We start from the raw sequence: 26,888 nt of genomic DNA on the forward strand, positions 1-26,888 counted from the left end.
GGAAGAGGAAAAATCCAGGAGGCTGATGGAAGCAACACCAGGCCTCTAGGGGGCTAGCCAACCCCATATCTGATGACCTCCCTCCCCACCCCAGGCCAGATGGCAGAGCCAGATCTTCAAGTCCCTCTGAAAGGCCGGGAGTGAGGGGGCCTGTCTCACCCCCGGGGGCCAGATGTTCCAAAGGGTGGGGGCTACAGCAGAGAATAGGGACAGAACCAATAAAAGTTGGGCAGTAAGTCAAATCACCAAGAATCTTTGAACTCTTGAACCTGATGGTGAGCATATGATCCTCCCAACACTGCTTACTTCATGCTCACCTCATGTGGCCCCCTAGAAATTGCTCCTGGGAGAATGTGGCCCCAAGCAGAAAAAAAGAGGTGGACCACCTTGGTGGACAACTTTTAATTGCTAACTTCCAACCCCTCTCCCTCTGTAGCACCCACACTGGGTGTTCCCCAAAGCAGGGGCTGACTGGCTCAGCTTCTGCCCTTCTAGGAAAGTACTGTACTTTAAACTATATGCAGTTGAGTCCCCCAGCACTATCTTTTACACTTTAATCCTGCAAAGCAAGATTTGGATGGCATGGCCAGGGCCATCCAAATCAGGGTGGAGTGGTTTGGTGGCTTCTGATTCTGACAGTCAACAGTAGCTGGTCTTCTAAAGCAGTGTTTCTCAAACTTGGCAACTTTAAGATGTATGGCCTTCAACTCCCAGAATTCCTCAGCTACCATGTGTGGACTTGAACTCCCAAGCCAGCATGCTGGCTGAGGAATTCTGGGAGTTGAAGTCCACACATCTTAAAGTTGCTGAGGTTGAGAAACTCTATTTTAAAGTATGTGCCTTGGCTAACCTGAAAGTCTTAGGGGAGTTGGCCACTGCCGGGGGAACCTGCTTTTCTGAGCCAGCCTAGGCTATATCATTTAAGATGGAAAAATTAGGGTGGGCAAATAAAATGGGGAGGGGATTTACAGTATATGAAACTGTCTTCCACAACCTCACCTTAGTAGCACAGTTTGGCTGTTCCTCACCCAGTTTTAAGCCTCCTACACAGCTGTTTCTGTTTCAGTTAATGACTATGAAATTGATGATCATTAGCACCTGCTTGGTATAATTGGTTAATCATACACCTGACTCTAATCCTACTAGATCCCTGACTTTGTGCAAGTGTAAGAACTGATGCTGGTTTGAAGCCAAAGGGTAGTCACACCAAATATTGATTTGATTTAGATTTTTCTTCTGTTTCCTCACTTAGCATTTTGTAAATTGATAAACAATTACAATATATATTTTTGAAAGCATTCTTACTTTACAGCCTTTTTTCACACCTGCCTAAAACTTTTGCACAGTACTGTAAATCTACACACACCCCAGGAATGGGTTTGGCTGGTCAAAAACCATGCTAACTGTAACTATCCTATATTATGGCTGCAAACAAGCTTTCTTCTTAGTGAGCTGTTTGGGGAGGATGAAATCATTTGTTGCTATTAAAGAACTGGGAGTTAGAATACAGAGTAATCTGATCTTCCTTTTTTTCACATCCCCTCTCTATTCTCTATGGCATTCCATAAGACCTCTCAATGTTCAAGCTTAATATTTGTCCTTTTTTATTGCATTGATATCCTTCTTTATCTATGAGAGCTCAACACAGCGGACACATGGAATTCCTCTCATTCTATCCTCATAACCACAACAACTTTTTGAAACAGGTTGTGTTGAGAGTATGACCACCCCAAACCTATCCAGTGAGCTTCCATGGTTGAAGGTAAGCCTGAACCTGGATTTACCCAGTTCAGGCTAAACACAGCTTGTATGAACCTGATTATTATGGGTACCTTTTCCTATCCACCCTTAGATGCATTTGTAGAAGGTTAATTCTCTGCCCCTGGGGTGCTAATGCCTTTTTCATTATTTTTTTTTTTAACATGCAGGAGAGAATTGTATATCCTTGATTGCATTACAATCTCATCTTACAGCAACAAGTGCTTTGCAAACATAAGATAATTATATTTCCTTAGTCTTCCCTGGAGCTCCCAATCGGCAAATTGCTTTTTTGATCTGCAATGTATGGCAAGCGAGAGGCACAGAAAGGGCGAGGTAAAGGAAAGGTTCTGAATCCCCACACTGGGCCTCATCTTGCTCTCACTCTTCAACCACTTCTTCCCATTTTAAGAAGAAGGGAAGAAAAAGAGGAGATAATCAGATGCTCAGCATCTTTCATGCTTTTTGCTCCAGCTTATCTAAATAGGTTGTTGTGCAGCAATGTGTCTTTTTTTTAAGAGGGAAGGGAAGGGAGACTATTATTCCCATTCCAGTATGATTTCTTATCTCTTGGAAAGCTGTTCGTTGTCATCAGGAAAATTTCACTGTCTCCAGGATAATAATATGCATCTCCAAGGCCATTGATCACCTCTTTCCATCAGATGTTTGACTCATGTCAAACATCTGATGGAGCATTATTAACAGAGTATCCACAGCTCACTGGAGATCTTGCTGTAATAGGAAGCAGGAATAATCTTGAGGAACAGGAGGAAGAGCCACAACCAAGGCAATGGTCAGACAAAAGAAATCTGAGTCCGAGGCAGAAATGTAATTGGAGAAAGTGTCTCAGACATGACCCTCCCTAGTTCTCATGAAGAGGGAGGGAGGGAGGGAGGGAGGGAGGGAGAGGCGCATTTAGACTTGCAAGATTATGTTACTGTAACCTTATAAAAAAGTAGTATTAGCATTCATAACTCTGGCATCCTAGTCTGGTCTACCTTAAAGGGCTGACATCATGAGAACTAGGGAGGGTCATGTCTGAGACACTTACTCAAATTGCATTTCTACCCCCGACCCAGATTTCTTTTCTCTGACCGTTGTCTTGGTTGCGGCTCTTCCTCCTCTTCCTCAAGGTTATTCCTACTGCCCATCTGCCAGCCCTCTCAGGTAAACCAGACAGGAAACATGATCAGATGAGCTAATTCTACTTTATTGTAAGGCTTCGTTAACAGAATCTTGCAAGTCTGAAAGTACAAATCTCCCACCATCACTTTTAACAGCCTGATGCATTGGGGTGGATCCTTTTTAAGTTTCTTTCTTTTTTCCGTTAGGCAACTGTGGGCTCCTCCCCCTTTTATCTGATCATTCCCTAGGCAGCATTTCTTCCCCTCATCCCTCAAAGTCATTCCCACATCCATTACTTCATCACTTGCTGGATGCAGGGAAAAGGGGTGGGTGGGAAAATACTCCAGGGCTGACCAAGTCATTCAAGCTCTTGAGTTCAGCAGTCTGAATCAGTAGCCATCTCTCTTTTGCTATAGCAAGTCTATCACCAGCATGTAAGTCTGTTGCATCCACAGTGGAGATCAATAAAGGTGAGAGGAAAGAAGTGGGACTCCAATGCAAGCTCTGCCCCTTTTGCACAAGTGCCCATCATAAGGCAGCTTCTGGCTCCTTGCCTTTTTTACCCCTTCCTCCGCAGAAACACCACTGTTGTGTGCCGTGTGCTGCAAGGGAGTGGTGCTGACACCTTCCAACATTTCACAAACCAAAATAAGAGTTGTCATTTGCAGGAGTGGCCCAGGTTTTGCGGATTGGGGGAAAAAAAATTGTGCCTGCCCTCCATTCTGCATATGGAAGTCAACCAGAGTTGCTTTTGTGTCTTTTTTCTTTTTTTATAGTAATTTTATTAAACATTACGATTAAAAATACAAAAACTAACACAAACTAAAAAAAATAAAAGAATTAAAAGAAAAAATAGAAAGGGAAGAAAAGAAAAAAAAGAAAAGTAGAAAAGATAGAAAAAAATAAGAATATAGTAAAGAAAAAGAAAAGTATATAAAGAAATTACTTCCCCCTAAGCAATTAGAAAAGGAAATATGTGAACCCAGTGTCCTTAAAGGCACTGACCATGGTTTGAGCAAGATGACTATCCCTTTGTCTCCCAAAGTTCTAGACCCACCAGAGACTGCTGTCTTCCTTGTGAGGAACAACTGTCTGGAGCACTTGTGGGTAATCTCAAGTTCTCTCCTTGTCTGGAGAAGAATTACAAAGAGCTGGTCTACTTGCCGGCTCTTCATTCTGCCATGGTCATCAGCTCTGCTTTTAGTGAAGCCATCTTCTGTTTGCCATTTCTTCCCCAGAAGTTTTTTTTATGTCTTTTTTCAACCCAGATGAAGAGACAGCACCTTCCACTCTACCTGAGAGCAACAGTGTAGTTGGGCAGGAGGCATAGGGCCATATTTCCAAAAGAAAGTAACAAGGGTGTTCAGAAGGCATGGCTGAAATATTTGCTTTGGTCTGATCACTTCCTCATGACTGCATTAACGTGCATTCTTCCCATCCATTGGTATATTGTCTAGAATGAATAAAGGCACTTCAAATTTATGTTGGAAATGTGAACAAGAAGGGACGTTTTATCATGCTTGGTGGACATGTAAAAAAAAAAAAAGCTAGAAAATTCTGGATTCAAATACTTACACTGATTCAGAGGATTTTAAAGATTAGTATACAATTGAGACCAGAGGTTTTTTCTTTTGGGATTGATGGACAAACAGTTGGGAAAAAGTCATGGAACTTTGTTTTTGTACATGGCAACTGCAGCGAGATTATTGCATACACAAAGATGGAAAAATTCAGCATTGCCCCCAGTGGAGGAATGGCTGGTGAAGGTGATGGAACTTGCTGAGATGGATAAATTGACGTCTTTGATCAGCAAAAAGACAAACCCCTTATAGACTCTTTGGGTGAAAACAGAAAACAATGAACTTATGATTTATGGTTTGATGCTTAGACAGGATAGATTATAGAAAGAAGAGAGCTATGTTGTAGCCATAGAGTAAGAGGTAAATTTATAATTGTACTTATAACTGCTGTAAAGAAAATCGGGACCTACTTCTTTGTATCTTTCTTTCTTTTCGATTTTTTTCCCCCTTTCTTGCATTTTTAGCTTTCTCTTTGATTTCTTTTTTCTTTTCTATTTCTTTATATTAGTTTGTATAAGTTTTTATCTTCCTTTTTAAAAAACCTTTAATAAAAATTATATATATATATATAAAAGCATACATTCCTCCCATGCTTGAATCAGCAGAAAAGCATGTGACAGAAATCATGCTGTTCCCACAGCTGATTTTTATTGTATTCCAGCAATGCATCTGACAGCATTAATGCAGGGCAGTTTCAAGACAGGGATTCTCCTCCCTCCCAGCATCATTTCCTGGCAGGGAAGACCACCACCCTCCAAAATATGTTGTGGGCATGGCTGGAGAGCAAGAAGACCCTCCTTCTGGAGCAGCCAAACAGCACTACTGGTGTCCTGGGAGAGTGATAATCCATGGAAACAAAAATGCAATTTGACCCCAATAAAAAGAGACCCGTCATTCCAACTGCACACCAGACAGCTCGCTCCCACTCCTCTCAAAAACTCCACTGAGCAGTCAGCCAGTGGGGAAAGAATAGCATGAGTATTTATTTCTGCTTTGTCCCTGCTCCCATCTAGCAAGTATGATCTACGATATGCTTTTTGCTGGAAAATTAATGTGAGAGTCCACTTGCTCCCTCAGATACTTTGCACTTTCCAAGCTACAGATCGGAACAGCCTTGGAGACATGGGGGAAAAGCATGGCTGGGGCTCCTGTTTTCTACTTCTGTCCTCCTCCAGTCTTATAAGGTGTTCTTTCCTTTTTGCTCAGCAAGGCCTCCAGCCTGCAAAGTTTGAAAAACCAACCCGGTCACAGTTTTCCCTATTGGTTTGTGAGGAAAACCTTCTCCCATTCATTAGCTGTGCTTCAAACCACATTGCACAACTTCCAGGCATGATGAGGTTAAACATGCGTTTACAGGGAAAGGAACTCAAAGCACGACACGTCCTCCCTCTATACACTGGTTAAGTAGGCATAACACTATTTGTATAATTAGCTGTTGTGCAAATGAGTGGGGAGGCAGAATATGGGAACCTCATATTCTGGTTGGGAGGGGTACCTTTTTTTCCTTTATTGTGGATTAAAGCTGCATTTTCCCCTCCCCTGTCCCTGGGAATTTTCACCGAGGAAAGCTTTCACTGGGGCAAACAGAATTTTTTCCTCTAATACAAAACATGGTGTATGGTTGTGGATCTGGATCTGGATCTGGATCTGGATCTGAGCTATAATAGCACAAACCCTGCCCTTACTCAGTGGCATGGAACTCCTGGTAGCCTCTATTTCTGAAATTTCTCAGAATTTTTAATTTATTTGTTCATTTCTAGTAATCCTTATATTATTGAGTTTACAGTCTCCCTTTTGTTTTTTCCAATGACAAACCATCTGAGATCATCCAAACAGCAAAACGACTTCAGAGAGTTTCTTAAATAGTCACAGAATTATATGACTTCTTCTGATGCAGACTTTTTTTTAAAAAATCAACTCTGTTAATGTGAATCTAAATAATTCAACATCTTATTTATATATAACAGCCTATTTTAATTGTTATTTCAAAAATGTTCTTTTCCTCTGACATTCTTGCCGCATACACCCTTTTGTTTTTCAAAAGTATCTACCAGCCACAGCAACTAGGACGTCTCATACAAGAACCTCCTCTAGTTCCTAGATGATGCTACTGTCTTGTGTAGTAACGTCCAGGCATCAGGGTCCATAGAAACTACATTTCCCAGGATTCTCAATTCGTTGGATACTGCCATGAGAATCACAACAATATCTCAGCCCAAATAAAAGCTCTTTTGCAAATTATATATATCTCCACTTAGATGAAGATGAAAAGGAGGGAAGGAAAATCTCCTGGATACCAGGAAGACCCAAATGACAGAATGAAACAACTCCAAAATTAAATTGGCCATTAGACTTGGGATACTTGAGTATGCACATTTGAAGCACTCAACATATTTCACCATTTTATTTTTTTTCTTTAATGAAACCCATTTTCAATCAGTCTATGGGGCAACATTTGCCCAATGCTGTTTCTAAGTGTCAAGAACCAACAGATGAGAAGGCTGGGTGAGATTCCTCAACCTATCCCAAGGCTGCCAAAATTAACAGTTAACAACATGCACAACATGGAAATTTCAAGTCTGGAGGCCTGGCTGGAAATGTCAGTAATCCCCAGAACAAATTTTGCATAGACCACTTGGCCTACAGAGAAGGATTTAAGAAGCTTCCAAGAAATGGGAGGTCATAGCCAGGAAGAGCATACCTGCTCCTGAGGGCCTGCTCTCCCTAGCTTCTCAGTCCCTCTGAAGAATAGCTTACGGATCAAAGAAGGCAACATGCAGATTCGTTCTATCCTGGTCAGGAAATTCCAGCATGAACGCTGCACAGCAGAAGAAGAAAAATAAAAGATAATGGGGTCCAGGCTGGCATTGAAGGTGCTGGGAAGTAAGGCTTTGCTCCGCCAGTCTGGACTCCTCCACTCAATAAAACCAACCACATGGGAGATGTTGTAGGGTGTAAAACAGATGATAAAGACAGCTAAAGTGGCTGCTACCAGCCCCACAGCTCGTTGTTTTTTGCTCCTGTGGATGTGGGGTGAAGAGATCACTATTCTCATAAAGCCAAAATAGCAGAAGCAGGTGATCAGGGATGGCACCAGGAAGAGAACGATGCTGAGCTCCAGGCGGACAGGGAGCAGGGTCTCGAGCTGCGCCTCAGTGAAATTGTCATAACAGATGTCAGTGGAGGGCTCATTTGGTATGGAATAATTGTCCCGCTTAAACTCAGTGACATACACAATGCTGCAGTGGCCAAAAGAACAGATCCAAAGGCCCAGGCTGGCAATTAGGGCATAGGTTGAATGGCGCCTCAGCTTGTAATGGATGGGATAAGCTACACCCAGATAGCGCTCCACACTCACCGCAGTGAGGAAGAGCGTGCTAGAATAGATGGTGCTGAAGTAGACAAGACCAGTAAAGGGGCACAGGAAAGTGGGAAAGACCCAGCGGCCAGCAATCTGCTCTGCAATCTTGAAGAGGAGGAAAACCAGGAAGCAGAGATCAGAAATGGTCAGATTGAGGAGAAGGACGGAGTTGGGTGTGGCCTTGTTCCTAATCTTCTGGATGAGAGCACAGAGAGCCAACAGGTTGGTGGGAAAGCCAATTAGGATGGTGAGCAGGTAGACCGAAATGTAGGTGTTCCGGTTTTCAAAGTTTTCAGTCATGCTGGAGGTTTTTCACCTGTGGGGAGAAAAGACACATAAAGAGGCATTCTGTGGTTCCAGGAAGAAGGGAGAAGAAACCTGCTCCCATATATTCCTCACAAACTTTTCTTTTGAAAACATAGGAAGACATGACATTATCGAAGATGGGTTAACCTGGGGCCTCTTGTTATTTGTCACCTCAAGCAAGACTTTGAACAAAATGCATTGCATGGACATTTTCCTCCTCAAGGGGGTGCAGGAGCACTGGTTAAACTGAAGATGGTAGAGCAGTGTTTCTCAACCTTAGCAACTTTAAGATATGTGGACTTCAATTCCCTGAATTCTCCAGCCAGCATGGCTGGCTAGGGAATTCTGGGAGTTGAAGTCCACACGTCTTAAAGTCACCAAGTTTGAGAAACACTGCTGTAGCAGCTCAGTGAATGAAGTGGAGCATCGGTTACTCTTCTTGTGCCTCCTTTAATCTACCAAATCTGCTATTCTCCTTCAATCTATTTTCTCTGTGTTATCCTTTGCAAGCAGGCAAGGTATGCAGAGCTTTTAATATTGGCTGACCCCTGAAGAGTGCACTGATTATATTATTGTTATTATCATCATTATCATCATCATTACTATTCTTGCAAAACACACAAGTTCTGTAAAGATGGAGACTGCAGCCTGAGCAAACATGGAGATGTTTATCCTTTGAACAAATATCCATACCAGTTTTTTCCATTCCCAGGGTCTATTGTGGACTCATGGAAAATTGCAAAACTCTGGACTGTTTCTCTCTTCTCTGGCTTTTCCGAACACATCTTTCTACCTTGTGTAGCTTTTGGTGTCCCTTAAATTGTTTCTTTCTTTATACTTCCACCTTTCTGGATTGGGATGTGGAGGCTAAAATGTTATTTATCTAGCTACTTTATATATATATTAGCTACCTCACTGTTGTCCAGCGCTGTAGCCTACAATGGTGTTGTGTGAAAAAAGCCCCTCCTCTGCAAAATTCATAATTCATAACAAGCAGAGTTTTTTCTGTAGTTTTGGGAAAAGACAGTTGAAAAACTGGGAAGCTTTCAAACAGAGAGAAAAAGTTTGAAATGATCTGGCAGAAGGTAGAGGCATTTTTGCCTTATTTTTACCCGCTTTTTTCCTTTTCATGTTGTAGATGACTCCCTTCAGATAATAGCTAGACATAGATGGCTGCTTCAAATTCCCTCCCAATTCTGAAGGCAAAGACAATGAATGGACTATTTCTGCACATTTCTCCAGAGGAAGGAGAAATTATATAACCACTTCTCAAGGCTGAGCACCATTACTGAAAAATAAAAGAGTTCAAGGCTTTGAATGAAAGCATGGGAAGGCAGCTGCGACTTCAGAAGAAAGGACAGCACAGTGAAAGACAGGACTTTCTCATGCAATCTTTGGCCCCCTCATCAGGAAAGAAGTCCAAGAACAACACTGTCCATGACCCACAAGAAATTATCCAAAATTATCTTCTTTCAAAGAATTTTGAAAGCAACTTCTCTTTCATCAAATTAAATGAGGACTAATAGGAGGGGGGGAAATTGTCCCATCATAATCAAACCTCCTCCAAAACCCCGCACATACATTTTTGGTACAATCTCATGTCATCGAAATGGGATTAAGTTTTAGTACATTTCCCTCCACTAAAGTTCAGACCCATTCCAGATTTGGGGTGACTTCATGCAAAGACTAATTTTTGCTGCCTCTTACACTCATAAGCCCTGCTCATTTATTAGGTTTATATCCTACTGTTATTTTATGTAGCTCAAGATATCATACACAATGCTCCCTTCCCTATTTTCACCACAGCAGAGAGAGAATGAATGGCCCACGGTCCCCCAGCTGGCTTTCATGCCCAAGGGAGGACCAGAACTCACCAGCTCCAGGTTTCTAGTCCAGCACCTTCACTGGCTTTGAATGGATACAGAATACAATTGTATTTTGAAGCTCAGTCCCCAAGTAAGACCATGGTACACCATGTAAGAAGGGGTGAACAGCACATGCCCCCCCCCGAAAAGCATCATGATCCCACATAACTCCTCAGGGATGACAACAGCTCTGAAGTCCCGCATTCTTGAAAATGGAGCTAAACTGAATAGAGGGCTTTGCAAGCCATGACAAGGAAACATCCTTATCATGAGAAAGTATTTTGTGGGCAATCCTTGCTTTTTCCCCTTCTCTTACCCAAGACCTTAGGGCTGAGGCAAAATGGTGGTCAGAACTGCTGTGCCACACACCCTTTTAGTGGTGGGATACAAAAATAGCAAAACCCTAAGGAAGTTGGTTTTCCATACAATAACCGTATGTGTGTATTATCAAATGCAGAGATTGACTTGGAATGTATCATCCATGGTGTCTAGCATTTCTTAACCCAATTGCCAGAAATTTTAGCTGTCTTTCTGATCAAGAGATCCAATCTTCCTTCTGCAAGACCCAGTTATAAAGGTGGTCAAGTTTCTAGCTGCAGAAATCAGGAGAGGCCTTCTTTTTGTTATGAATTGTTTCAGCTTTGGTTTTCCTGCATTTTAAATTTTGTTTTATTGGACTGGGAGTATAAATAAATAAAGACATGTTTCTACTGCTGATGGCAAGCCCCACCCGTGAGAGACACTTGGAGAATTTATCCTCCCTTTGAGGAACTTCAGTCAGATGGTTTAATCCACTTGCTCATGGAAGGCTGGAGAATTTTGAGAAGTCCTCCGCACACAGATTTAAGAGGGTGAGGTAGGATGGTTCGGGGGAGGCTTGCTAGAAAATATAAAGGATGCCTGCAAAGGGACAGTGAGCATTTTTAACATTGCATCCCATTCTCCACTGCTTGTTCTTCCCTTGCCCACGGGCATGATAGTAGGCTCATTTTAGAGAGATTTTATTATCTTCATCCATCTTTTCAAACTTGGCAATGTCCCCGGAAAAGATCGACGAGGGATTGCTGTTTACAAGGCATGCAGTAAAAGAACCATGTGTTTGGACAAAGTAATTTGACTGCTGGTTCTCTCACCACCATGTTGGCATAAACCATCTCAGCTCACTTAGCCTTAAGCCCTGGACAACTGTTAGATTCTCCCTTTCTTTCTTTTCTGTGCATTTTGCGGATTTCAGTTGCTGACAGGTGGCTATTACTAAGAAGCATCAAGACTGGATGGTTTAGGTGAAGAAGAAGGTAGCTCAGCCTTGCAAATATGGCCATAAAGTTACTAGCTCATATTAAACCCCATCTCCTTGCACATTACCAGGGTTAGCCTACAGAAATTATCCATGTGCATAAACACTGGCTTATCCTAAGCCCCAACTTCCATGAAGCTCACCAACTCTTTCAAAGAGCCCAACCGTGGCAGCTGAACGGCTAATCGTAAGGCTCCAGTCACCCAAGGTGCAGCACTGAATTTCTTACCCTTTCTTCAAAACCAGATCCAAGCCAAGGGTTCAGTTAGGCCAGCATTATTTTTCCCACTCGGACCCACTTGAGGCAATTTCCTTTTCTTGCAAAGCTGGCCCTAAAAATAGGTAGAGGCTGATGGGTCTTTCAGGAGGCAGAGGTTGGAAAGTAGGAGCAAAGCTTGGGAGGAAACAACTGTATGTGATGTGGTCTTCCCTGTATCTTCTAACCTATCTAAGTGAAGTGAAGGACAATGTCCCACCTCCACCCAGAGGAAAGATTCAACCACCAGCCAAATTGGTTTTGTACATGGAATAAGAGGAAGTGCCATCTTGTTCTTTCACTCAAAGAGCAAAATGTTTGGGCTCAGTTTGGATCCCTTTTGTTGTATTCCAACAGGAAAGATTGGGGAGACCTTGAGCATCACCATCCTATGAGGTAGATGGAAGAATAGTCATTAGCTCAGCGTTTCTCCACCTCGGCAACTTTAAGACGTGTGGACTCAACTCCCAGAATTCCCGAGCCAGCCTGGCTGACTGGGGAATTCTGGGAGTAGAAGTCCACACGACTTAAAGTTGCCAAGGTGGAGAAAGACTGCATTAGCCAAATGCAGCAATAAGTTTTCCTACAGAGCAGGGATTTGAGCTCATCCTACGGGCAGCAGCTTGACGTCCCAGCTAAGATGTGATGTTCAGACATAAACACAGGAGCACCCTCTAGAGAAGACTGAAATTCTGCCTGGTCACTTAGCAGAACCGCTGAATCAGACTGACTCACACCCTATGCCTGCAGTTCTGCTCAACTACTTTGATGGCACTGGAGAGAAAATGTACAAGGAAGGAAGGAAGGAAGGAAGGAAGGAAGGAAGGAAGGAAGGGGGGAGAGGGAATTATTCCTTTTAAAAAGGAAAAGGAGAACTGGAGGCCAAGCCAAGGGAACAAAGAATTATTTGCCATAACAGAGAATATGACTTGGTCAAAAGTCTCTCGGAGCATAGAAAACTGTTCATCTCAGAATTGTTGTTTGCTTTGGTAATAGGAGCTCAGTATCCTGCTGATTTGCTCATGCTATTTCTCTCTGTCTTTATCTATTTGCATTGTGATAACAGCACGGACGTTTGCCATTGAGGCTCTAAAGAGTGGAAAAGAACAACTGTATCTAGGAGTCTGCCTCTGCTAATCCAGACATCTAGTTCCTGTCGGCTTCCTTCTCTTTAGATCCTTTTCGGGATGACCTAAAATAATCCTCCTCCCAAAGATTCCAGAATGTTATTTATTATTTATTTATTCATTATTACATGGACATGCCGCCCATCTCCCCCAGAGGGTGACTCTGGGCGGCTTACAAATTGTAGCTCTGCTGGTGATAGCAATAAGCCATGTTTATTCTGGCATCAAACACATACACCCAGATAAAATCTGGGGTAGAGAAAGAGCAATAGATTAGGAAGATCTGAATCTGCCTCCCCGCCCCCCCCCCCCGAAGGGAACTGGATAGCACTGTGCAGGCCGCACACTCACAGCACAATTCTCCCTGTCTCCTCAAAAGTCAATCCTTGTATGACTGACTCCCGGGTGAATGGGTGCAGAATTTACATTTTCATCTAGTCATCTTCCCGCAGCTGCTGGGAGGGTAAATTGACATAAGCCAATTTTATATCCAAAATTCAGGGTATTTTGATCAAAACTTGTACTGGAAAGGCATGCAACTGATTTTTTTTCTCCACCACCACCACCATCATCCTTCCCCCCCCCCCTTGCTTTTGTTAATCTTTGTTTTTCTTAATGAGCTCCTTCTTTCAATATCAGGAGTTTATTAAAATGCAACACCTCATTGCTACTGGTATGTAAAATTCCCTCCAATGTCATCTCGTTGGCTTAGATCAGGACCAGAAAAATTGCATCTAGGTTACAGGTGATAGAACGCAATGATCTTTCTATTGATACAGGATATCAGGCAGACGCTCTTAATCACTGCCTAGCAAAGAAAAGTATCAGCAATAGGGATAATCACATGTTATCATATGCGGCTAATGAAATGGCTGGGATAGATGTTGATTAGGGAGTTGTTCCTGGTGTTTAGCTTTGTAAACAGCTGCTCGATTCTTGGAGCCTCAACATATGGGAGCAGACATAAGGGGGGAAATGCAATTTGCAATGAGGCTTTTGTCCCGTATCTGAAAATTTTAAAGAAAAATAGTGATATTTCATGGAATTTTTCTCCTACAGGTCACCTTTTCTGAAAAGAATTGCCCACTGATTTGGAATACATTCCTATTTAAGGAAGCATGCTTAGAACTGCCATGTAGTTGCTGGTCCAGTTATCATGTTAAGTTTTTATATCATGCATTCCTAGGATGTAGCATGTGTCCAGGGCAGGACGGTAGCAAGGAGGCAAATTACCAAAATGCAAATGCTTGCCCCCAATTACTACCAGAGCTGGCATTTGACTTTTGAATAGCACGTTTGGTGCTCGAAAAAAAAATAAAAATGGGCAGGACCAGTCCACCCAAGTAGATGGGGTCAGGACAGAAGAAAATTGGATTCTACTGAAATTAAATTGAATTCATTATACACAGTTAGTACAATCTCCTTCACATTTATTTAGAAACTTCCCACTAAACATTACAATTTTAGAAGTGCTCTGGTGTTCATTCTTACAGTTTAGAAAGAACGAAAACGTGATCTGAGATTTCCTGCGTGGAATCTCTTTCAAGAATGTTAGGGAATGTTTCATGCCTTCTTTGTATATCCAGTTATTCCCCCTGCTGGCTCTCTGTTATTCTTAACCTGAAAACATCTCTCTTTCTTCATGTCACTAAACGGCTTAATAAAACTCATTGCCATATTTCATCTCTCTGGTACATGGACTCTCTCTCTCTCTCTCTCTCGCTTTCTCACTCACACACACAGAGAATCAGGGGTAATATTAAAATCAATGAGACGATGCTTCTGGTCCCTTCTTTCCTTCTATCCTCACTTTCATTTCTTCTGGCAGTGGTAGAGCTCAACTTGTGCCTATTTGCCAGCTCTGCCCTGTCCTGGTTTTCAGGGACTAAAGTTCTCATGAACTTCTTTCATGGAGCAGGCAAACCATCCAGGAGAAACAGGCTAACAGATTTCTAAATTAGTCACTGAGCTAAATGTCAGATTTCCCCTTATAACTTTGCAGGGGGACTCCACCATGATATCAACCACAAAATTGCATCCTCCATTTGCATGCCACTTTGATCGATTAAACAGCAGCTAAAGAATGGAGACAGAATATTTGGGACTACACTGTACAGAAAGGTAGCAATTAATTAATCCTTTTCTATACACAACCACACTACACTTCTAGTCCATAAAGTTGCTATTAGCTCCAGGAGAGAAGCTTCAACAACTCAAGCTCCTAGTTATCAGAGGCAGGAAGCAAAAATCAGGGATTGGAGCATAGAGCCTCCCAATGCAAGAACATACTATCCTTGTTGTGAAATGGTTTACTATCTTCTATTTTTTTTTCTTTGCATGTGATATTGTAGCTACCTAGAACTTGATGTCTGACCTCAGAAGAACCTGGTGACAGCTATACCACAGCAATAAGTGGTTGGTTGTATAACATCTGCTATCTGGACAAATCATTTCCTTGGACACATTGTCACCCTTGGACACCAGCCCCAGAGCTTATTACTTGAAATGATCCTTCCGAGACAGATGACAGAAGGCCATTCATCCAACCGATGACAATGATGTCATTAGACTAATCAAATGGCAAACTGCTGCTAGCAATGGCAGTTGACCTCTGTTCTCAATAGTTCAGGAGAGGAAATTGCTTTGGATCTAATTCTATTGCATTTGTCTCTGATAAAGTAAATAATGAGTTTCTGGATGGTGCTGGTGCATGGTAAAATTGATTCACTTCTGAGATGGCACAGCATACCCTGGGATTGATGCAGTAATCCAACCTGATGCTCTCAAGGCATGTTGGACTACATCTCCCATTATCTGCAATCAGCATAGTGAATTACAACTGAATACTGCCTCAACTTTCTGAAGCAAAGAGCTAGAGTTGGATCTGATCATTACCCGGATGGACTATCCTGGTATGGCAGTTTTGAACAGCATCAGAATTTCACGAAAATTCTCCTTTAATTGTAATCTTTAGTTCCTTCTGGTTCCCTCTAGTGTTCAACCTTTAAAATCCGATCCTGTCATGTTTGACTTACTAATACAGAATGGAGCAAAATACTTTAGCATTGGATATATTGAAGGATATTTGTGAACAATGGACCCAGAAGTTAATTTTAAAAGTGTCTGCCTCTATAGATAGACTGTGTTTAAAAGATGTTATGGAAGAGTTGCACAAGTTGCACTGGACAAGACTGAGACTGATCTGAAAGTGGATTTTAAAATGACAGGCTATAAGAATGGTATTGAAAAATATGCTATGCTGGATATACAAATGAAGCTGGCTGATGTCTTAATAATTAAAAGGGATATGAAAATAACAAACCAAAAGAGTGACCTGAATAACTTTCCTATATTGGATTTACAAAAAAGACCTGTTTAAAGTTTTGAAGAATTTTGTGAGAAGAGACAAAGAAAAAATGAAAAGAAATCAAGTTTAGAACATTATTTGAAGGGATTAAAGATCAAGATTGTTAAAAGGAAGGAATACAAAGTTGGTTTATTTGATCAAGGTTAAAATAGATATGTTATCGCTATTAACCCTTAATGGACTTTTCTGATCAGGACTGAAATGACGAGGTTTTAAGGATTTGTTTATAGATGAGAGATGGGATATGGGAAGAAGAGATCATTTGTTGTATTTTAAGAGAAGGTGATAAGTTACTAAAATTGTTTATACTTGTGATGAAGGGGAAGTCATTTCTTTATACATTTCTTTTCTTTTTCTTTACTATATTCTTATTTTTTCTTTCTTTTCCATTTTTTCTTTCTATTTTTTATTTTCTGCACTTTCTAATTTTTCTCTTTATTCTTTTGTTTTTCTTAGTTTGTACTGGTTTTTATCTTTTTAAATGTAAAGTTTAATAAAATTACTATATATAAAAAAGAATTCCATGAAAATTAGGATGCTGGAGAGTGGTTGCATTTATAAAAAAGAGATGACCTCTGAGTATATACACAGCCTATTCCTCCTTACTGTGAAGAGTCTCCCTAGTTAAACATCTCAGCCAGGGTAAATTAGACAGGCCTGGATTGTGCCAATTCAGGTTCTGTCAAAGACGAGTTGTGTGTGACTAAATGTTACAATCTGTGAGTAAATAAATGTTATTCCAAGAAAGAAACTAGCCTTTCATAAAATAGGTTGGAACTTTGAATCCTGACACAGGGTTGTTCAGGGAATGAAGATCTTCTCTTTATAATATAGAGGAACAACATTAATGCAACATCCCATCTATGCCCTGAATTGGTAGAGTCCAAAATTATCATGTTTATACATGAGATACATCTCTAGAGCATAACACTTTCCAAATGTGCCAGGTTTATAACTCCCAGGGCTTCCAGTCCGATCTGCAGTGACACTGGTTGGAGAAGGAGGTCCTGGAGAGATGCTCTGAAAAACCCTTCCAGAATGGTTGTATCTTTCAACGCTGCATTTTAAAGTCAATATTTATTTTTTTTCCTGCAACCACCTTAGAAGGAATCCTGGGCAGTGGGAATATGGCATCTCTCCAACTCTTTCTGTTTCTTCTCCCCTTCTGTAGCAAGGCCAGCTCTGTCATTAGGCAGAGAAAGGGAGCCATCTTGGAAGGTGAGGAGATGTTGAGGGCCATGGCTGCCTAGACCAGTGTTTCTCAAGCCTGGGAAGCTTGCAGAAAAGTGGACTTCAATGCCCAGAATTCCCCAGCCAGCATGTTGGCTGAGGAATTCTGGGAGTTGAAGTCCATACCTCTTCAAGCTGCCAAGCTTGAGAAACCCTGGCCTAGCTCAAGCTACCTTCTTAAATTAGTCCTCTGTCCTCAGGAGGGCACTGTCCTTTTTTTAGTGCTGAAATAAGATTTAAATGCTCTTTCAACAAGTTCTATAGATGGGATAATAAAGGAAATGGAATTGCACCTTACCCTTACCCTCCGGCACTAAAATGTCAGTTCTTTGGAAGCCTTCTCATTAAATTTGTCAATGACAAGCGGTTTCCCAAGGCAAATTTTGTTTCCTGTCTAATGACCAGTGAGTAGGATTGTGCCCCGATGTTCCATGCATAATAGCAACCTCAGGCAATGAAAGCCAATGTCCTCTAGTGATTAAGATGCTGGGCATGAACCAAAGTAACCCAGGTTCAAGCCTATCCTCAGCTATGGGAGCTTGCTGGGTGACTCGGCCCACTCATTCTCCCTCAGCCCAATCTCTCACAGGGTTACTGTCAGCCCTATAAGATAGACCAAATTAAGAGACCAATGCCTTATAAGTCAGGACTACTTTTATGGGAACAGCTCTGATAACAGAACCTTGCAAGTCTGAGTGTCCTTCACCTTACCTTTGTGTGAACAAGGAAAGGGCTTGTCTGAGGTGTTTGTTATTTACTTATTTAAAACATTTGTATAGCCACCCATCTTAAAACCAAACTCCAGGCAGCTTACAATCCAAGCATCAAAGCAACATGAACAGCTAAAATCAAAAAGCAATAAAACCAAAAACAAGAACAACAGAAGAACCTGGTGCTGCAGCCGCACATTCCTGACGCAACCCTCATGTTCTCACCCTGCTCTGAACTCCCCCTATCCCAGTACCTCAGGGAAGAGCCAGGTCTTGAGGGCTCTCTGGAAGGCGAAAAGAGTGGGGGCCTGTTTTCTCAAGTTAGTTTCTTGGAATGGGCTCAAGCCACACTCATCTCATCTTTGCCTTGGAAGTGGTTCTCCCTTTTGTCCTTCAAAGCCATTCCCTATGCCCTCTACAATTATTGTGTCAGCCCTTCAAGGGAGATCAGACTAGGAAACCAATGCCATTGGAGGAGGAGGGGGGAGGGGGAGGAGCAGCAGCAGCAGCAGCAGCAGTTACCACATCAGGGAAAAACAAAAAAGAAACAATTTTGGCAGAAGTATTAAAAGCAACATTCCAAGGGAGACAACACTTTCAACCAAGTAAAGCTTCAATCTCCTGGATCAGATCATTTGATCTCTAATTACATCCAGGAACTTTCCTCAAGAAAAGACATGGACAATCCATAGCGGAAAAAGAAATAGACCCCAATTCTGCACAACAGCTGTTGGTTTGTTTCTGGCGGGACTATTGGAGTAGATTTGATTCTCTCTTCCCATAGGAAAGGACTCCCCAGAAGAGCTCACAGAAACCAGAGAATATTTCAAGAGCCACAATCAGGATTTTGACTGTACAAACGGAAGAGAAACTTGAGACAGCGGATTGTCTGCCTGCAGCTTTTTAGCTGAAAAGGATCCTGGAGCGCAGATGTTGGCAGAAACCCTAAGTTCTCCCACCACAATGCCCTATGACATTTAGTTGCTGTTTCCAAGGATGGAACCTCCACAAAAGAATTTGTATGCCTCGACACCGAGAGGCCTCCTTCCCTGGCTATTTTCTAATCCTTGGAAAATGACTGGAATTATATGCTGACTGTATGAGAGCAAAATTAATGGCATACTTAGAGTCCCTTGGAAGCTGTTGTGTTCTGGGTGCACATTCGTCTCCGAGAAACCAGCCAGCCAGGACTATGAATGATATCACCAGAGACGAGACAAGACAGATGGGAGTAACCTGGGTGCCAAGTTCATCCATTTTCTTAGTTTGCACAAGGCATTGAGCTTTATTATGGTCTTAGACCAGCGTGGAACCACAGACTAACCACATAGCCTGGATTTGCCCAACCAGTAAACTCCCAAAATCTACTTCTTTTTAACTAAGCACAGTTGGTAGTGCAATGTAGCTGATATGTTAGCAAACCATGAGGTGAAGCACGTTGCACAAACATTGTTTTCTCATGGATTTTGACCCAGTTTTCCAAGGGGTCACCCCCTACAGTTTCCCTCCCTACTCAGCTGCAAGAGCTTCTTAACTCTGACTCTTGCTCTTTGCAGTCACCTCTTGTGCATTATCTTCCTCTGGACATGCAACAATGAGATGATGGGGCATCTCCTATCTTATGTTGCATCCTCCGTTTAAGTGCCTTTGTGCAGGCTGGGGGCAAAAGAAGAGGGTGTGTAAATAAGTGGCAGTGGCAAGGATAAGGGGAGGCCTACTGAGACCAACTCACCTATGGGATCTCTTGGAATCTACAACCAGCTCTGCTCACCTTTCCTTTAGATCGTCTGGAGATTCTGGGGTTCTTTGGTTTCAGCTTGATTAAAGGGAGAATGAATGAAAGAAAAAGACACTTCTGTCTCCTTTGTTTTCTTTGACAATATCCTTCATTTGATTACCAAATGAGCCCTTTTTCTGGTTCCGCATATGTTGAACCATAAACTAATCACCCTGGCTGGGTTTGTCAAACACAACAGGTTAAAATGTGCTGGCTTGGCTTGTGGTTTCGGGTGTCTTCAAAACATCCCACAGCTGTTGTTGAAAAAGTATTTATTTGCCAACTCCACAAGTTTCACTACAAGGAATGAGGAGTGAGCCAAACCATGCCCACTCTCTCCTCAACCTGGTATCTTCCAACTGCTTTGGACTACAAGCCCCATCATCCCAAGACAGCATAGTCTGCCTGGCATATTCAAAGGCCACCAGGTTGGGGGGAAAGGCTTTTTCCTACAGAAATGATTATCCAAATGAAAGCATGCTATCCTACTTCTCATGGCATTTAGCTCTTGATAGTAATATTTCCCAGAACAAATTCATATTGTTGGATGATCACCAAGCCATATAGTTCTTTAATTGCCTACTTTTTTTTTGAGTTCCTAGACCATAGTGAGAATCATTAGAGCTAATGACTTGATTTCTCAACTTATGTTTTATTTTTTAAAATTAGGCAAAGACAATGGGTATAATTCACTGCAATCAGAGAAAACTACAATTATGATGCTTTTGATGAAAACAAGATAGAAGAGGGAGAAAATATAATGAATCATTTCCTAGTTTGATGGACTGATGGGGAAATCCAAATTGGTCCCCTCCCCATCCCAGAGCATTCATTTAAAAGGGGATCACAATTCACTCAAAAGTTTTCCTTGGAAAGATGTCAGTGGCAATTTACTGGACTCAGCTAAGAATTAGTAATGAGCTCAGGAGTGTTGGTTTGGTTTTGAAGAAGACAATGGAGACAATTGTCCCACACTGCATCGATGGAGTGGGGTGAGTTTCATACAAAGTAGAGTTCAGGATCTGAAGTGATTGGGTAGGTAAATACTTTACATTCAAAACAGTAAAACTAAACAAAGTAGGAGCCCAAGAGTTTGTTTAAAAGATTTACATGACTGCCCAACTTGTAGAACACAACTCACAATACTGATAAAACCAAAAACAAGAAAACTAGGCATCTGACCCACAATCACCAGTCCATCAGATCATACAGTCCTCGGGTGCCAACCTCACCCTATCCCAGCACCTGGGGGAAAAGCCAACCCTTTATAGCTTTCCAGAAGGGTGAGGACCTGCTGGATCCTGGAGGAAGGGTGTTCCACAGGGGCTGCTATGGAAAAGGCATGCAAATATTTTTGATATTTGAGATTTCTCTGCTTGCTCCCAATTCTCTGGGCATTGACTTCAATGATCAAAAAAACAATGGAAGGAAAATACTGCTTTTGCATGGGAGGCACGCATGGAGAACATCTATCTATGTGGTCGTTGAGAGTCAACACCAACTTGATGGCATATAATAATTTCAGTCAATAGGCACTGAGATTAGGGAATGGCGTCAAAAGAATATGCTGCCCCCAGATCTTAAAAAAAGCTTTAGATCAGCCCATCCATAGGAATCTGGCTTGTATCAGATCTTTCATCTAGTCAATCAACTTCTCTCCTTCAAGAGCTAAGGGCATAACACACCTTCTTCCCATCTTCCTTCACAAGCAATCGTATGAGCTAAGTTGGGTTGAGAGTGGCTAAGTCAAAATCTCTCTCTCTCTCTCTCTCTCTCTCTCTCACACACACACACACACACACACACACCAGGCTTTCATAACTGAGGATGGATGTGAATCTGGGTCTTCCTGCTCCAAGTCTGTCCCTTGACTCATCCTAGTTCAGAATGGTTTCCAGATGGTTCTTCAGCAGATCAACCTGGGAATGTTGTCATTCCTTCCAGAGGCAGCACTGACTGAACTTGGAGCAAGGGTGAGGAATAGTTGCTACAAAGATGTAAACTGATTGAATAGGCTTGAAAAATCAGGCTTGTGCCGTTTTTGTCTCCCAGGATCCATGCCAACATGCACTGTAAATTTCCAGGTGCTTAGCAGTCCTGGAAATGTACACGCTTTGTACATAGAAGATTCCATTTTCAGTCCCAAGGTTCTAGAGGTTGAGCTGGAAATCTTCCAGGGTATGGAATTCAACTCCCAGAATTCTCAGCAGTGATCCTGCCAGCTGGGGAATTCTGGGAGTTGAAGTAGGCACTTTGAAAAGTGTTCAGGTTGGGCAAAGCTGTGTCAAAGAATGAACGGACATGAACCTGAGACCAGAGCTAGCAATTTCCAAAAAATGGTGAGGAAATTTAGCTGACCCTGTCCCCGTCCTCAAGAGAGCCTTGAATAAAGGCATTACAAAACCAGGCTTCCAGGAAATTAGCGAAGGTAAAATTCATTAAGAGATTTAACTCCATGGCTAAACTCACACGACATGCTGAGTGAGATCTGTTAAATTTCTAGTGGCTGTGTTTGCACAACAGACTACGTTTGTTCATATAAACCTTTGGGGCTTTGAACATTTGGCCCTCTCCAGTTAATTTATAGTTCAATGTATATTGCCAAGAAAAGAACATGGGTGTAGTCACTAGAAGATGAGCTAAACTAGAGACTGACTTCACTCTTCATGCAAACCAAGACTATGGGTTAATAAAGTACCACGTTAAGTGTATTGTACAAATGCATTCACTTGTTTACATTTGCATTACATATATTATCCCAGCTCCCCAGTTCATAAACGCCTGCGTTAGACTACTGTTTTCCTAATGGCCACTTGGAAACTCTTTCTCCCTCCTTTTTTTTTTTAACCATCCCCCCTGCCTTTTCTTTTCCAACCACTGTGTATATATAAAGTTGCTTTTTCAGGATTGTACTCCATGCATCAAATAAAGTGGTCTGTGATGCCTGAACATTTATGCAACAGTAAGCCTGTTAGTCTTTAAGGTGCCAAAAGGCACTTAGTTATGTTTTCTAAGCTTCCTTTTCCAACTAACCCCTTCTGGGTGAGGATTTTCCGGAGTGGTGGATTAATTTAAATTCTTTCTCACTTATATGTTCCAGGATTGAGAACCATCCATCCAGTACTGGAAAAAGATGTCATACACTTTTTGGACTAAACCTGGAGCAGATCTGCATCCTTCGGTGGTAACCTTGGGTATCTGCTGGGACTTCAGCCAATTCAAGTCCTATACTGATACTTGCCATTGTCCGTGGTCACCTCTGGATGGCAAACCACTATCTAAATATCTTGCAATTGCCCCAACCTAGCATTCGTCCAGGCCATTATGGAAAATAGCTTGCCATCTATGGTTACCTCCATCACCCCTCTTCACATCACCAGGACCAGGTTTTTATATGTATTTCTTTTTTTAATTGTTGTATGCCACCCAGAGTCACCTGGTGTGAGATGGGCAGCTATATAAACAGGATGGATGGATGGATGGATGGATGGATGGATGGATGGATGGATGGATGGATGGATGGATGGATAAATAAATAAGTCCAGATCCCCAACATCCCCAAAACCCTCTGACAAGGGACTCATCTGTAGGCTGACAGAAGTTAAGAGCATCCAACTCACATCCATTTCAATGAAGTGCCGTTTTGCACAAAAAGCTGTTCATTAGAGCAAAACCAGTCTTAGAAGGCCTGAAAGAAGGCCAAGCGTATCACACCATAAAGGCATTTTTCCCAACTTTGCCACCTTCCCAGAGATGCAATGGAACAGTGATTTCCGGAATCCCCAACCAGCATGAACAAGAGTCCAGAATGATGGAAATCACTGCAGTCCAATGACATGTAGCAGCCAATTTGGGGAAAGACTAGATGTTATCTTTCATGGACCACAGCTTATATCACAGAAAGCCAAAGGCTGTTTTTCTCAACCTGATTCTTGCTGATGTTTTGGGACTGATGTTCCCAGAGTCCCCAGCCAATGCAGCCAATTTCTGGCCTGAAATTCTGGGCATTGTGCTCTCAGTGTATAGACTGGGAATGCTCACTTACATATTCTATAGGTCCTGGATACAGAATGGGAAAAATGGTAAACAGCCATTCACTGAACGATGTGTCTTGGTATTAGGCAGGAACAAAAAATACAGTTCATGTCAATCTGAACCACTTCCCTGGTGATTATTTGGCCCTGCAAGATCAACAGCAAGAATAAATACCCAATTTGTTTTCTATGGTGAGCTAGCCCCATCCAGGAATCATGAAGAACAAACTTCACTGTTTAACGTTTACCTATTTCACGGCATCGATGAATGCCCATCACGTGCATTCAGAAGGTATTTCCTACCCCCAAGGTTGAAAAATATGGGGAGACAAAGCGTGAGTTGCAGTACATGGGCAAGGAGAGGCTTCCCCGGGCGGTACACACCAGAACAAATGGATGTGTCAATCCACACTGGCAGCAAAGATAGCTGGTTAGCACCTGTCTGCAGTCCCTGGCACATATTTTTCCAACTTGTGTTCAACACTATTTTCAAAAAGTAGTGGGGTATTTTTTTTGGGGGGGGGGAGTCTGACAAAAATGGAAAGCCACAGTAAAGGGAGATTATGTCAGAAACATCCCAGATAAGTGAGATTCTGTTCTGATGACTCTCCTTAATAAGGAAGAGCATTTTAAATATAAAATGTGGACATTGATACGGGGCACCACTTCTGATTATTGGGCCCAGATTCAAAAATCTCCACAAAACCCCCACAATTCATTGCAAATCCCAAGGGGGGAGCAGCGTGGAGATGGATTTGCTTTGCCCAGCTGGGGAATCTGAGTTCAAATCTCCCCCAACCCTCAAAGCCTTGAGCTCCTTCTCCTCTCCTCAGCTCCCCCTTCCTCCCTTTCCTTCTGCCTAGCTCAGCCTAAACCTACCTGGCAGGGCTGTTGTGAAGATGGTTTCTCTGCCTCGTAAGCCTCTCGGAAATTCTTGGAAGATGCATAAACAGGATGAGCGAATGGATACCTAAATCAACAACTGAAGCGTCTCTTGCCGGTACATCTGTTTGTTCATAGGCTCTAAATCAAGACAGCCACCAAACAGCGCGCTCATAAACCAGGTAGCCCAATCTGGGAATCTCGAGCCTTTTTTTTCCCCTCGAGGGCCGGGGTCCTAGGACCCCAACCCTTGTTCTCAGCCCGACTGGTCGTGGCCAGGCTGAGCCTTCTCAACACGTGTGCACGAAGCTTAGCGGCGCGCTTACCTCCGGGGCTGGAGAGCGGGCTCCTGGGGAAGCAGGAGAAATGACAGCGGGCCCAGCGCACAGCCTCGCCCGGCTCCTTCGGCGAAAGTCACCGCTCTTCCCTGCCGCGGACCCCCTCGCGGCTCTGGGGGCCCTGCAGCCCCATCTTCCCCCAGTCTCCCGACGGCTCCGCACGGACAGCTCCAAAGCTGGCGGAGGCGATCGCCTGACAGGGCTCCGAGCCGCGGTCCCAGGGAGGGGCTACGAAAGGAGGGGCGGGGCCGGGAGGAGGCGACCGGGACGAGTTAGGGTTAGGGTTGCCCTCCGCTGGCTTCCTTCATCTCGCGGGGGCCCACGCGGCTCTCCCTGCCTCCGAGCCGGTGCCTGTTTACTCGGGAGTCACGTCGGAGGGACGCGGGCTAGTGCGAAGGGACGAGGTTGCAGCCTTTGGAGTGCCGCGCTTCTTGGGAACGGGGCGCCTCCTGGAAGGCAAGCGGGAGTTACCTGCGAGTCAGCAAACAAGCCGTCGGTATGCCGGGGGTTGGGGTAGGGTGGGGTGTCAGATGGAAAGAGAACGTGGGCAGGGAGGGAAGGGGCAGGGGACGAGCAAAATTGATCATCAGCGCAGAGGAGGATGGAAAGATCAGCACGTGAGAATTCAGAAGGGGAGGCTTTCCCCTTGCGGCCTTGGGGACAAACGATCCCTGTTGAATTCCTGCCTGTCATGCAGAGTACGTACAGTCTCCACCCTGCTTATCTTGGGAGCCCAGGGTCTGCTGTCTGTTGAGATGGCTCAGGCAACTTACCAGTGGGCAAATATGTGACCTTCCAGCCGCTGTTGCACTACAACTTCCAGCAGCCCCAGCTAGGATGGCCAATGATGAACGATGCTGCCTTCATATTGATGCTTTGGGGTCCAACAGTTGTGCAAAGCCTTATTTACCATTCTGGAATAAAGGATTGTGTCTGGCCACCCTCCCCATGCTAAAGTTCTTTTTTAAAAACATAATCCTTATTAAAACCTTTTAAAAGGAAGATAAAAGCTAATGCCAACTAATATAAAATAAAGAGAAAAAGAAAGCAAAGAGAAAGCAAAAAGTGCAAGGAAAGAAAAAAAGGGAAAGAAAAATGGAAAAGAAAGAAAAAAGATACAAAGCAGAGGCTTCCGATATTCTTCACAGCAGTTATAAGTACAATTATATTTTAACCCCCTCTCTAAAGTTACATCATAATACTCTTCTTTCTATAATCTATCCTCTCTAATCATCAAAACCATAAATTGCAAGTTCATTTTTTCATTTTTATGCAAAAGGTCCACAAGAGGTTTCCAGTCAGCAATAAATGTAGACAGTGTCTTTTCTCTGATCAAAGCAGCTCATTTATCTATCTCAGCGAGATCTGTCAATTTCACCAACCTTTCCTCTGTAATCAGTACCGTCGATTCCTTCCATCTCTGTACCTATAATTTCAATAATCATATATTGAAATAATCTTCCATGGCTTTTTTCTAACTGTTTATCCCTCAGTCCTAAAAAGACTTTGGCGTCAATTGAATATTAATCTTTAAAATCCTCTTTATCAAAGTATGTATTCACATGCTCAAGTTCTCAGCCACAGTGGACCAATGCTCACTTTGTGTGAGAGTTAGTTCTCACACAGCCAGTGAAAAACACGACAACAAAGTTGACCATTGCACAAACCAGGGACAGATGGCAATTGGACCTTCTTTGCAAAAAGGCTAGGATAGGGTGGGAAAGAGATAGAGAGGCAAAAGGGGTTGAATACTGATTCTGGAAATACAGTTTGCTCTCAAAACAGTGCAGCGGCTAGAATTCCTTCATGATGGCTACCTAACTTTCCTTCCACTAGGAATGAATTACGAGTTCTTGGACTCTTGTGAGTTGGCCT

The 26,888-nt window shown here is 42.8% G+C and overlaps 1 protein-coding gene across 1 annotated transcript; it reads right to left on the reverse strand.

Moving 5' to 3' along the window:
• Positions 1 to 7,143: 7,143 nt before the first annotated feature.
• LOC112542251 (free fatty acid receptor 2-like) lies at positions 7,144 to 25,220 on the reverse strand. Its single transcript, XM_025174653.2, has 2 exons — positions 25,002 to 25,220; positions 7,144 to 8,140 (listed from the first exon to the last, which is right to left on the reverse strand). The coding sequence occupies exon 2, from the start codon at positions 8,122 to 8,124 to the stop codon at positions 7,144 to 7,146; it is 981 nt and encodes a 326-aa protein (XP_025030421.1). The 5' UTR covers positions 8,125 to 8,140; positions 25,002 to 25,220.
• Positions 25,221 to 26,888: the final 1,668 nt, after the last annotated feature.

The sequence above is a fragment of the Python bivittatus genome, unplaced genomic scaffold, assembly GCF_059951505.1.
Source record: "Python bivittatus isolate LINGU-HERP-01145 unplaced genomic scaffold, Pbiv_v1 ctg000310_np1212, whole genome shotgun sequence".
NCBI classification, from domain to species: domain Eukaryota; kingdom Metazoa; phylum Chordata; class Lepidosauria; order Squamata; family Pythonidae; genus Python; species Python bivittatus.

Bases quoted from the DNA above. Each gene is read 5' to 3' on its own strand.
- LOC112542251 (XM_025174653.2), bottom strand. From the start codon at position 8,124: ATGACTGAAAACTTTGAAAACCGGAACACCTACATTTCGGTCTACCTG.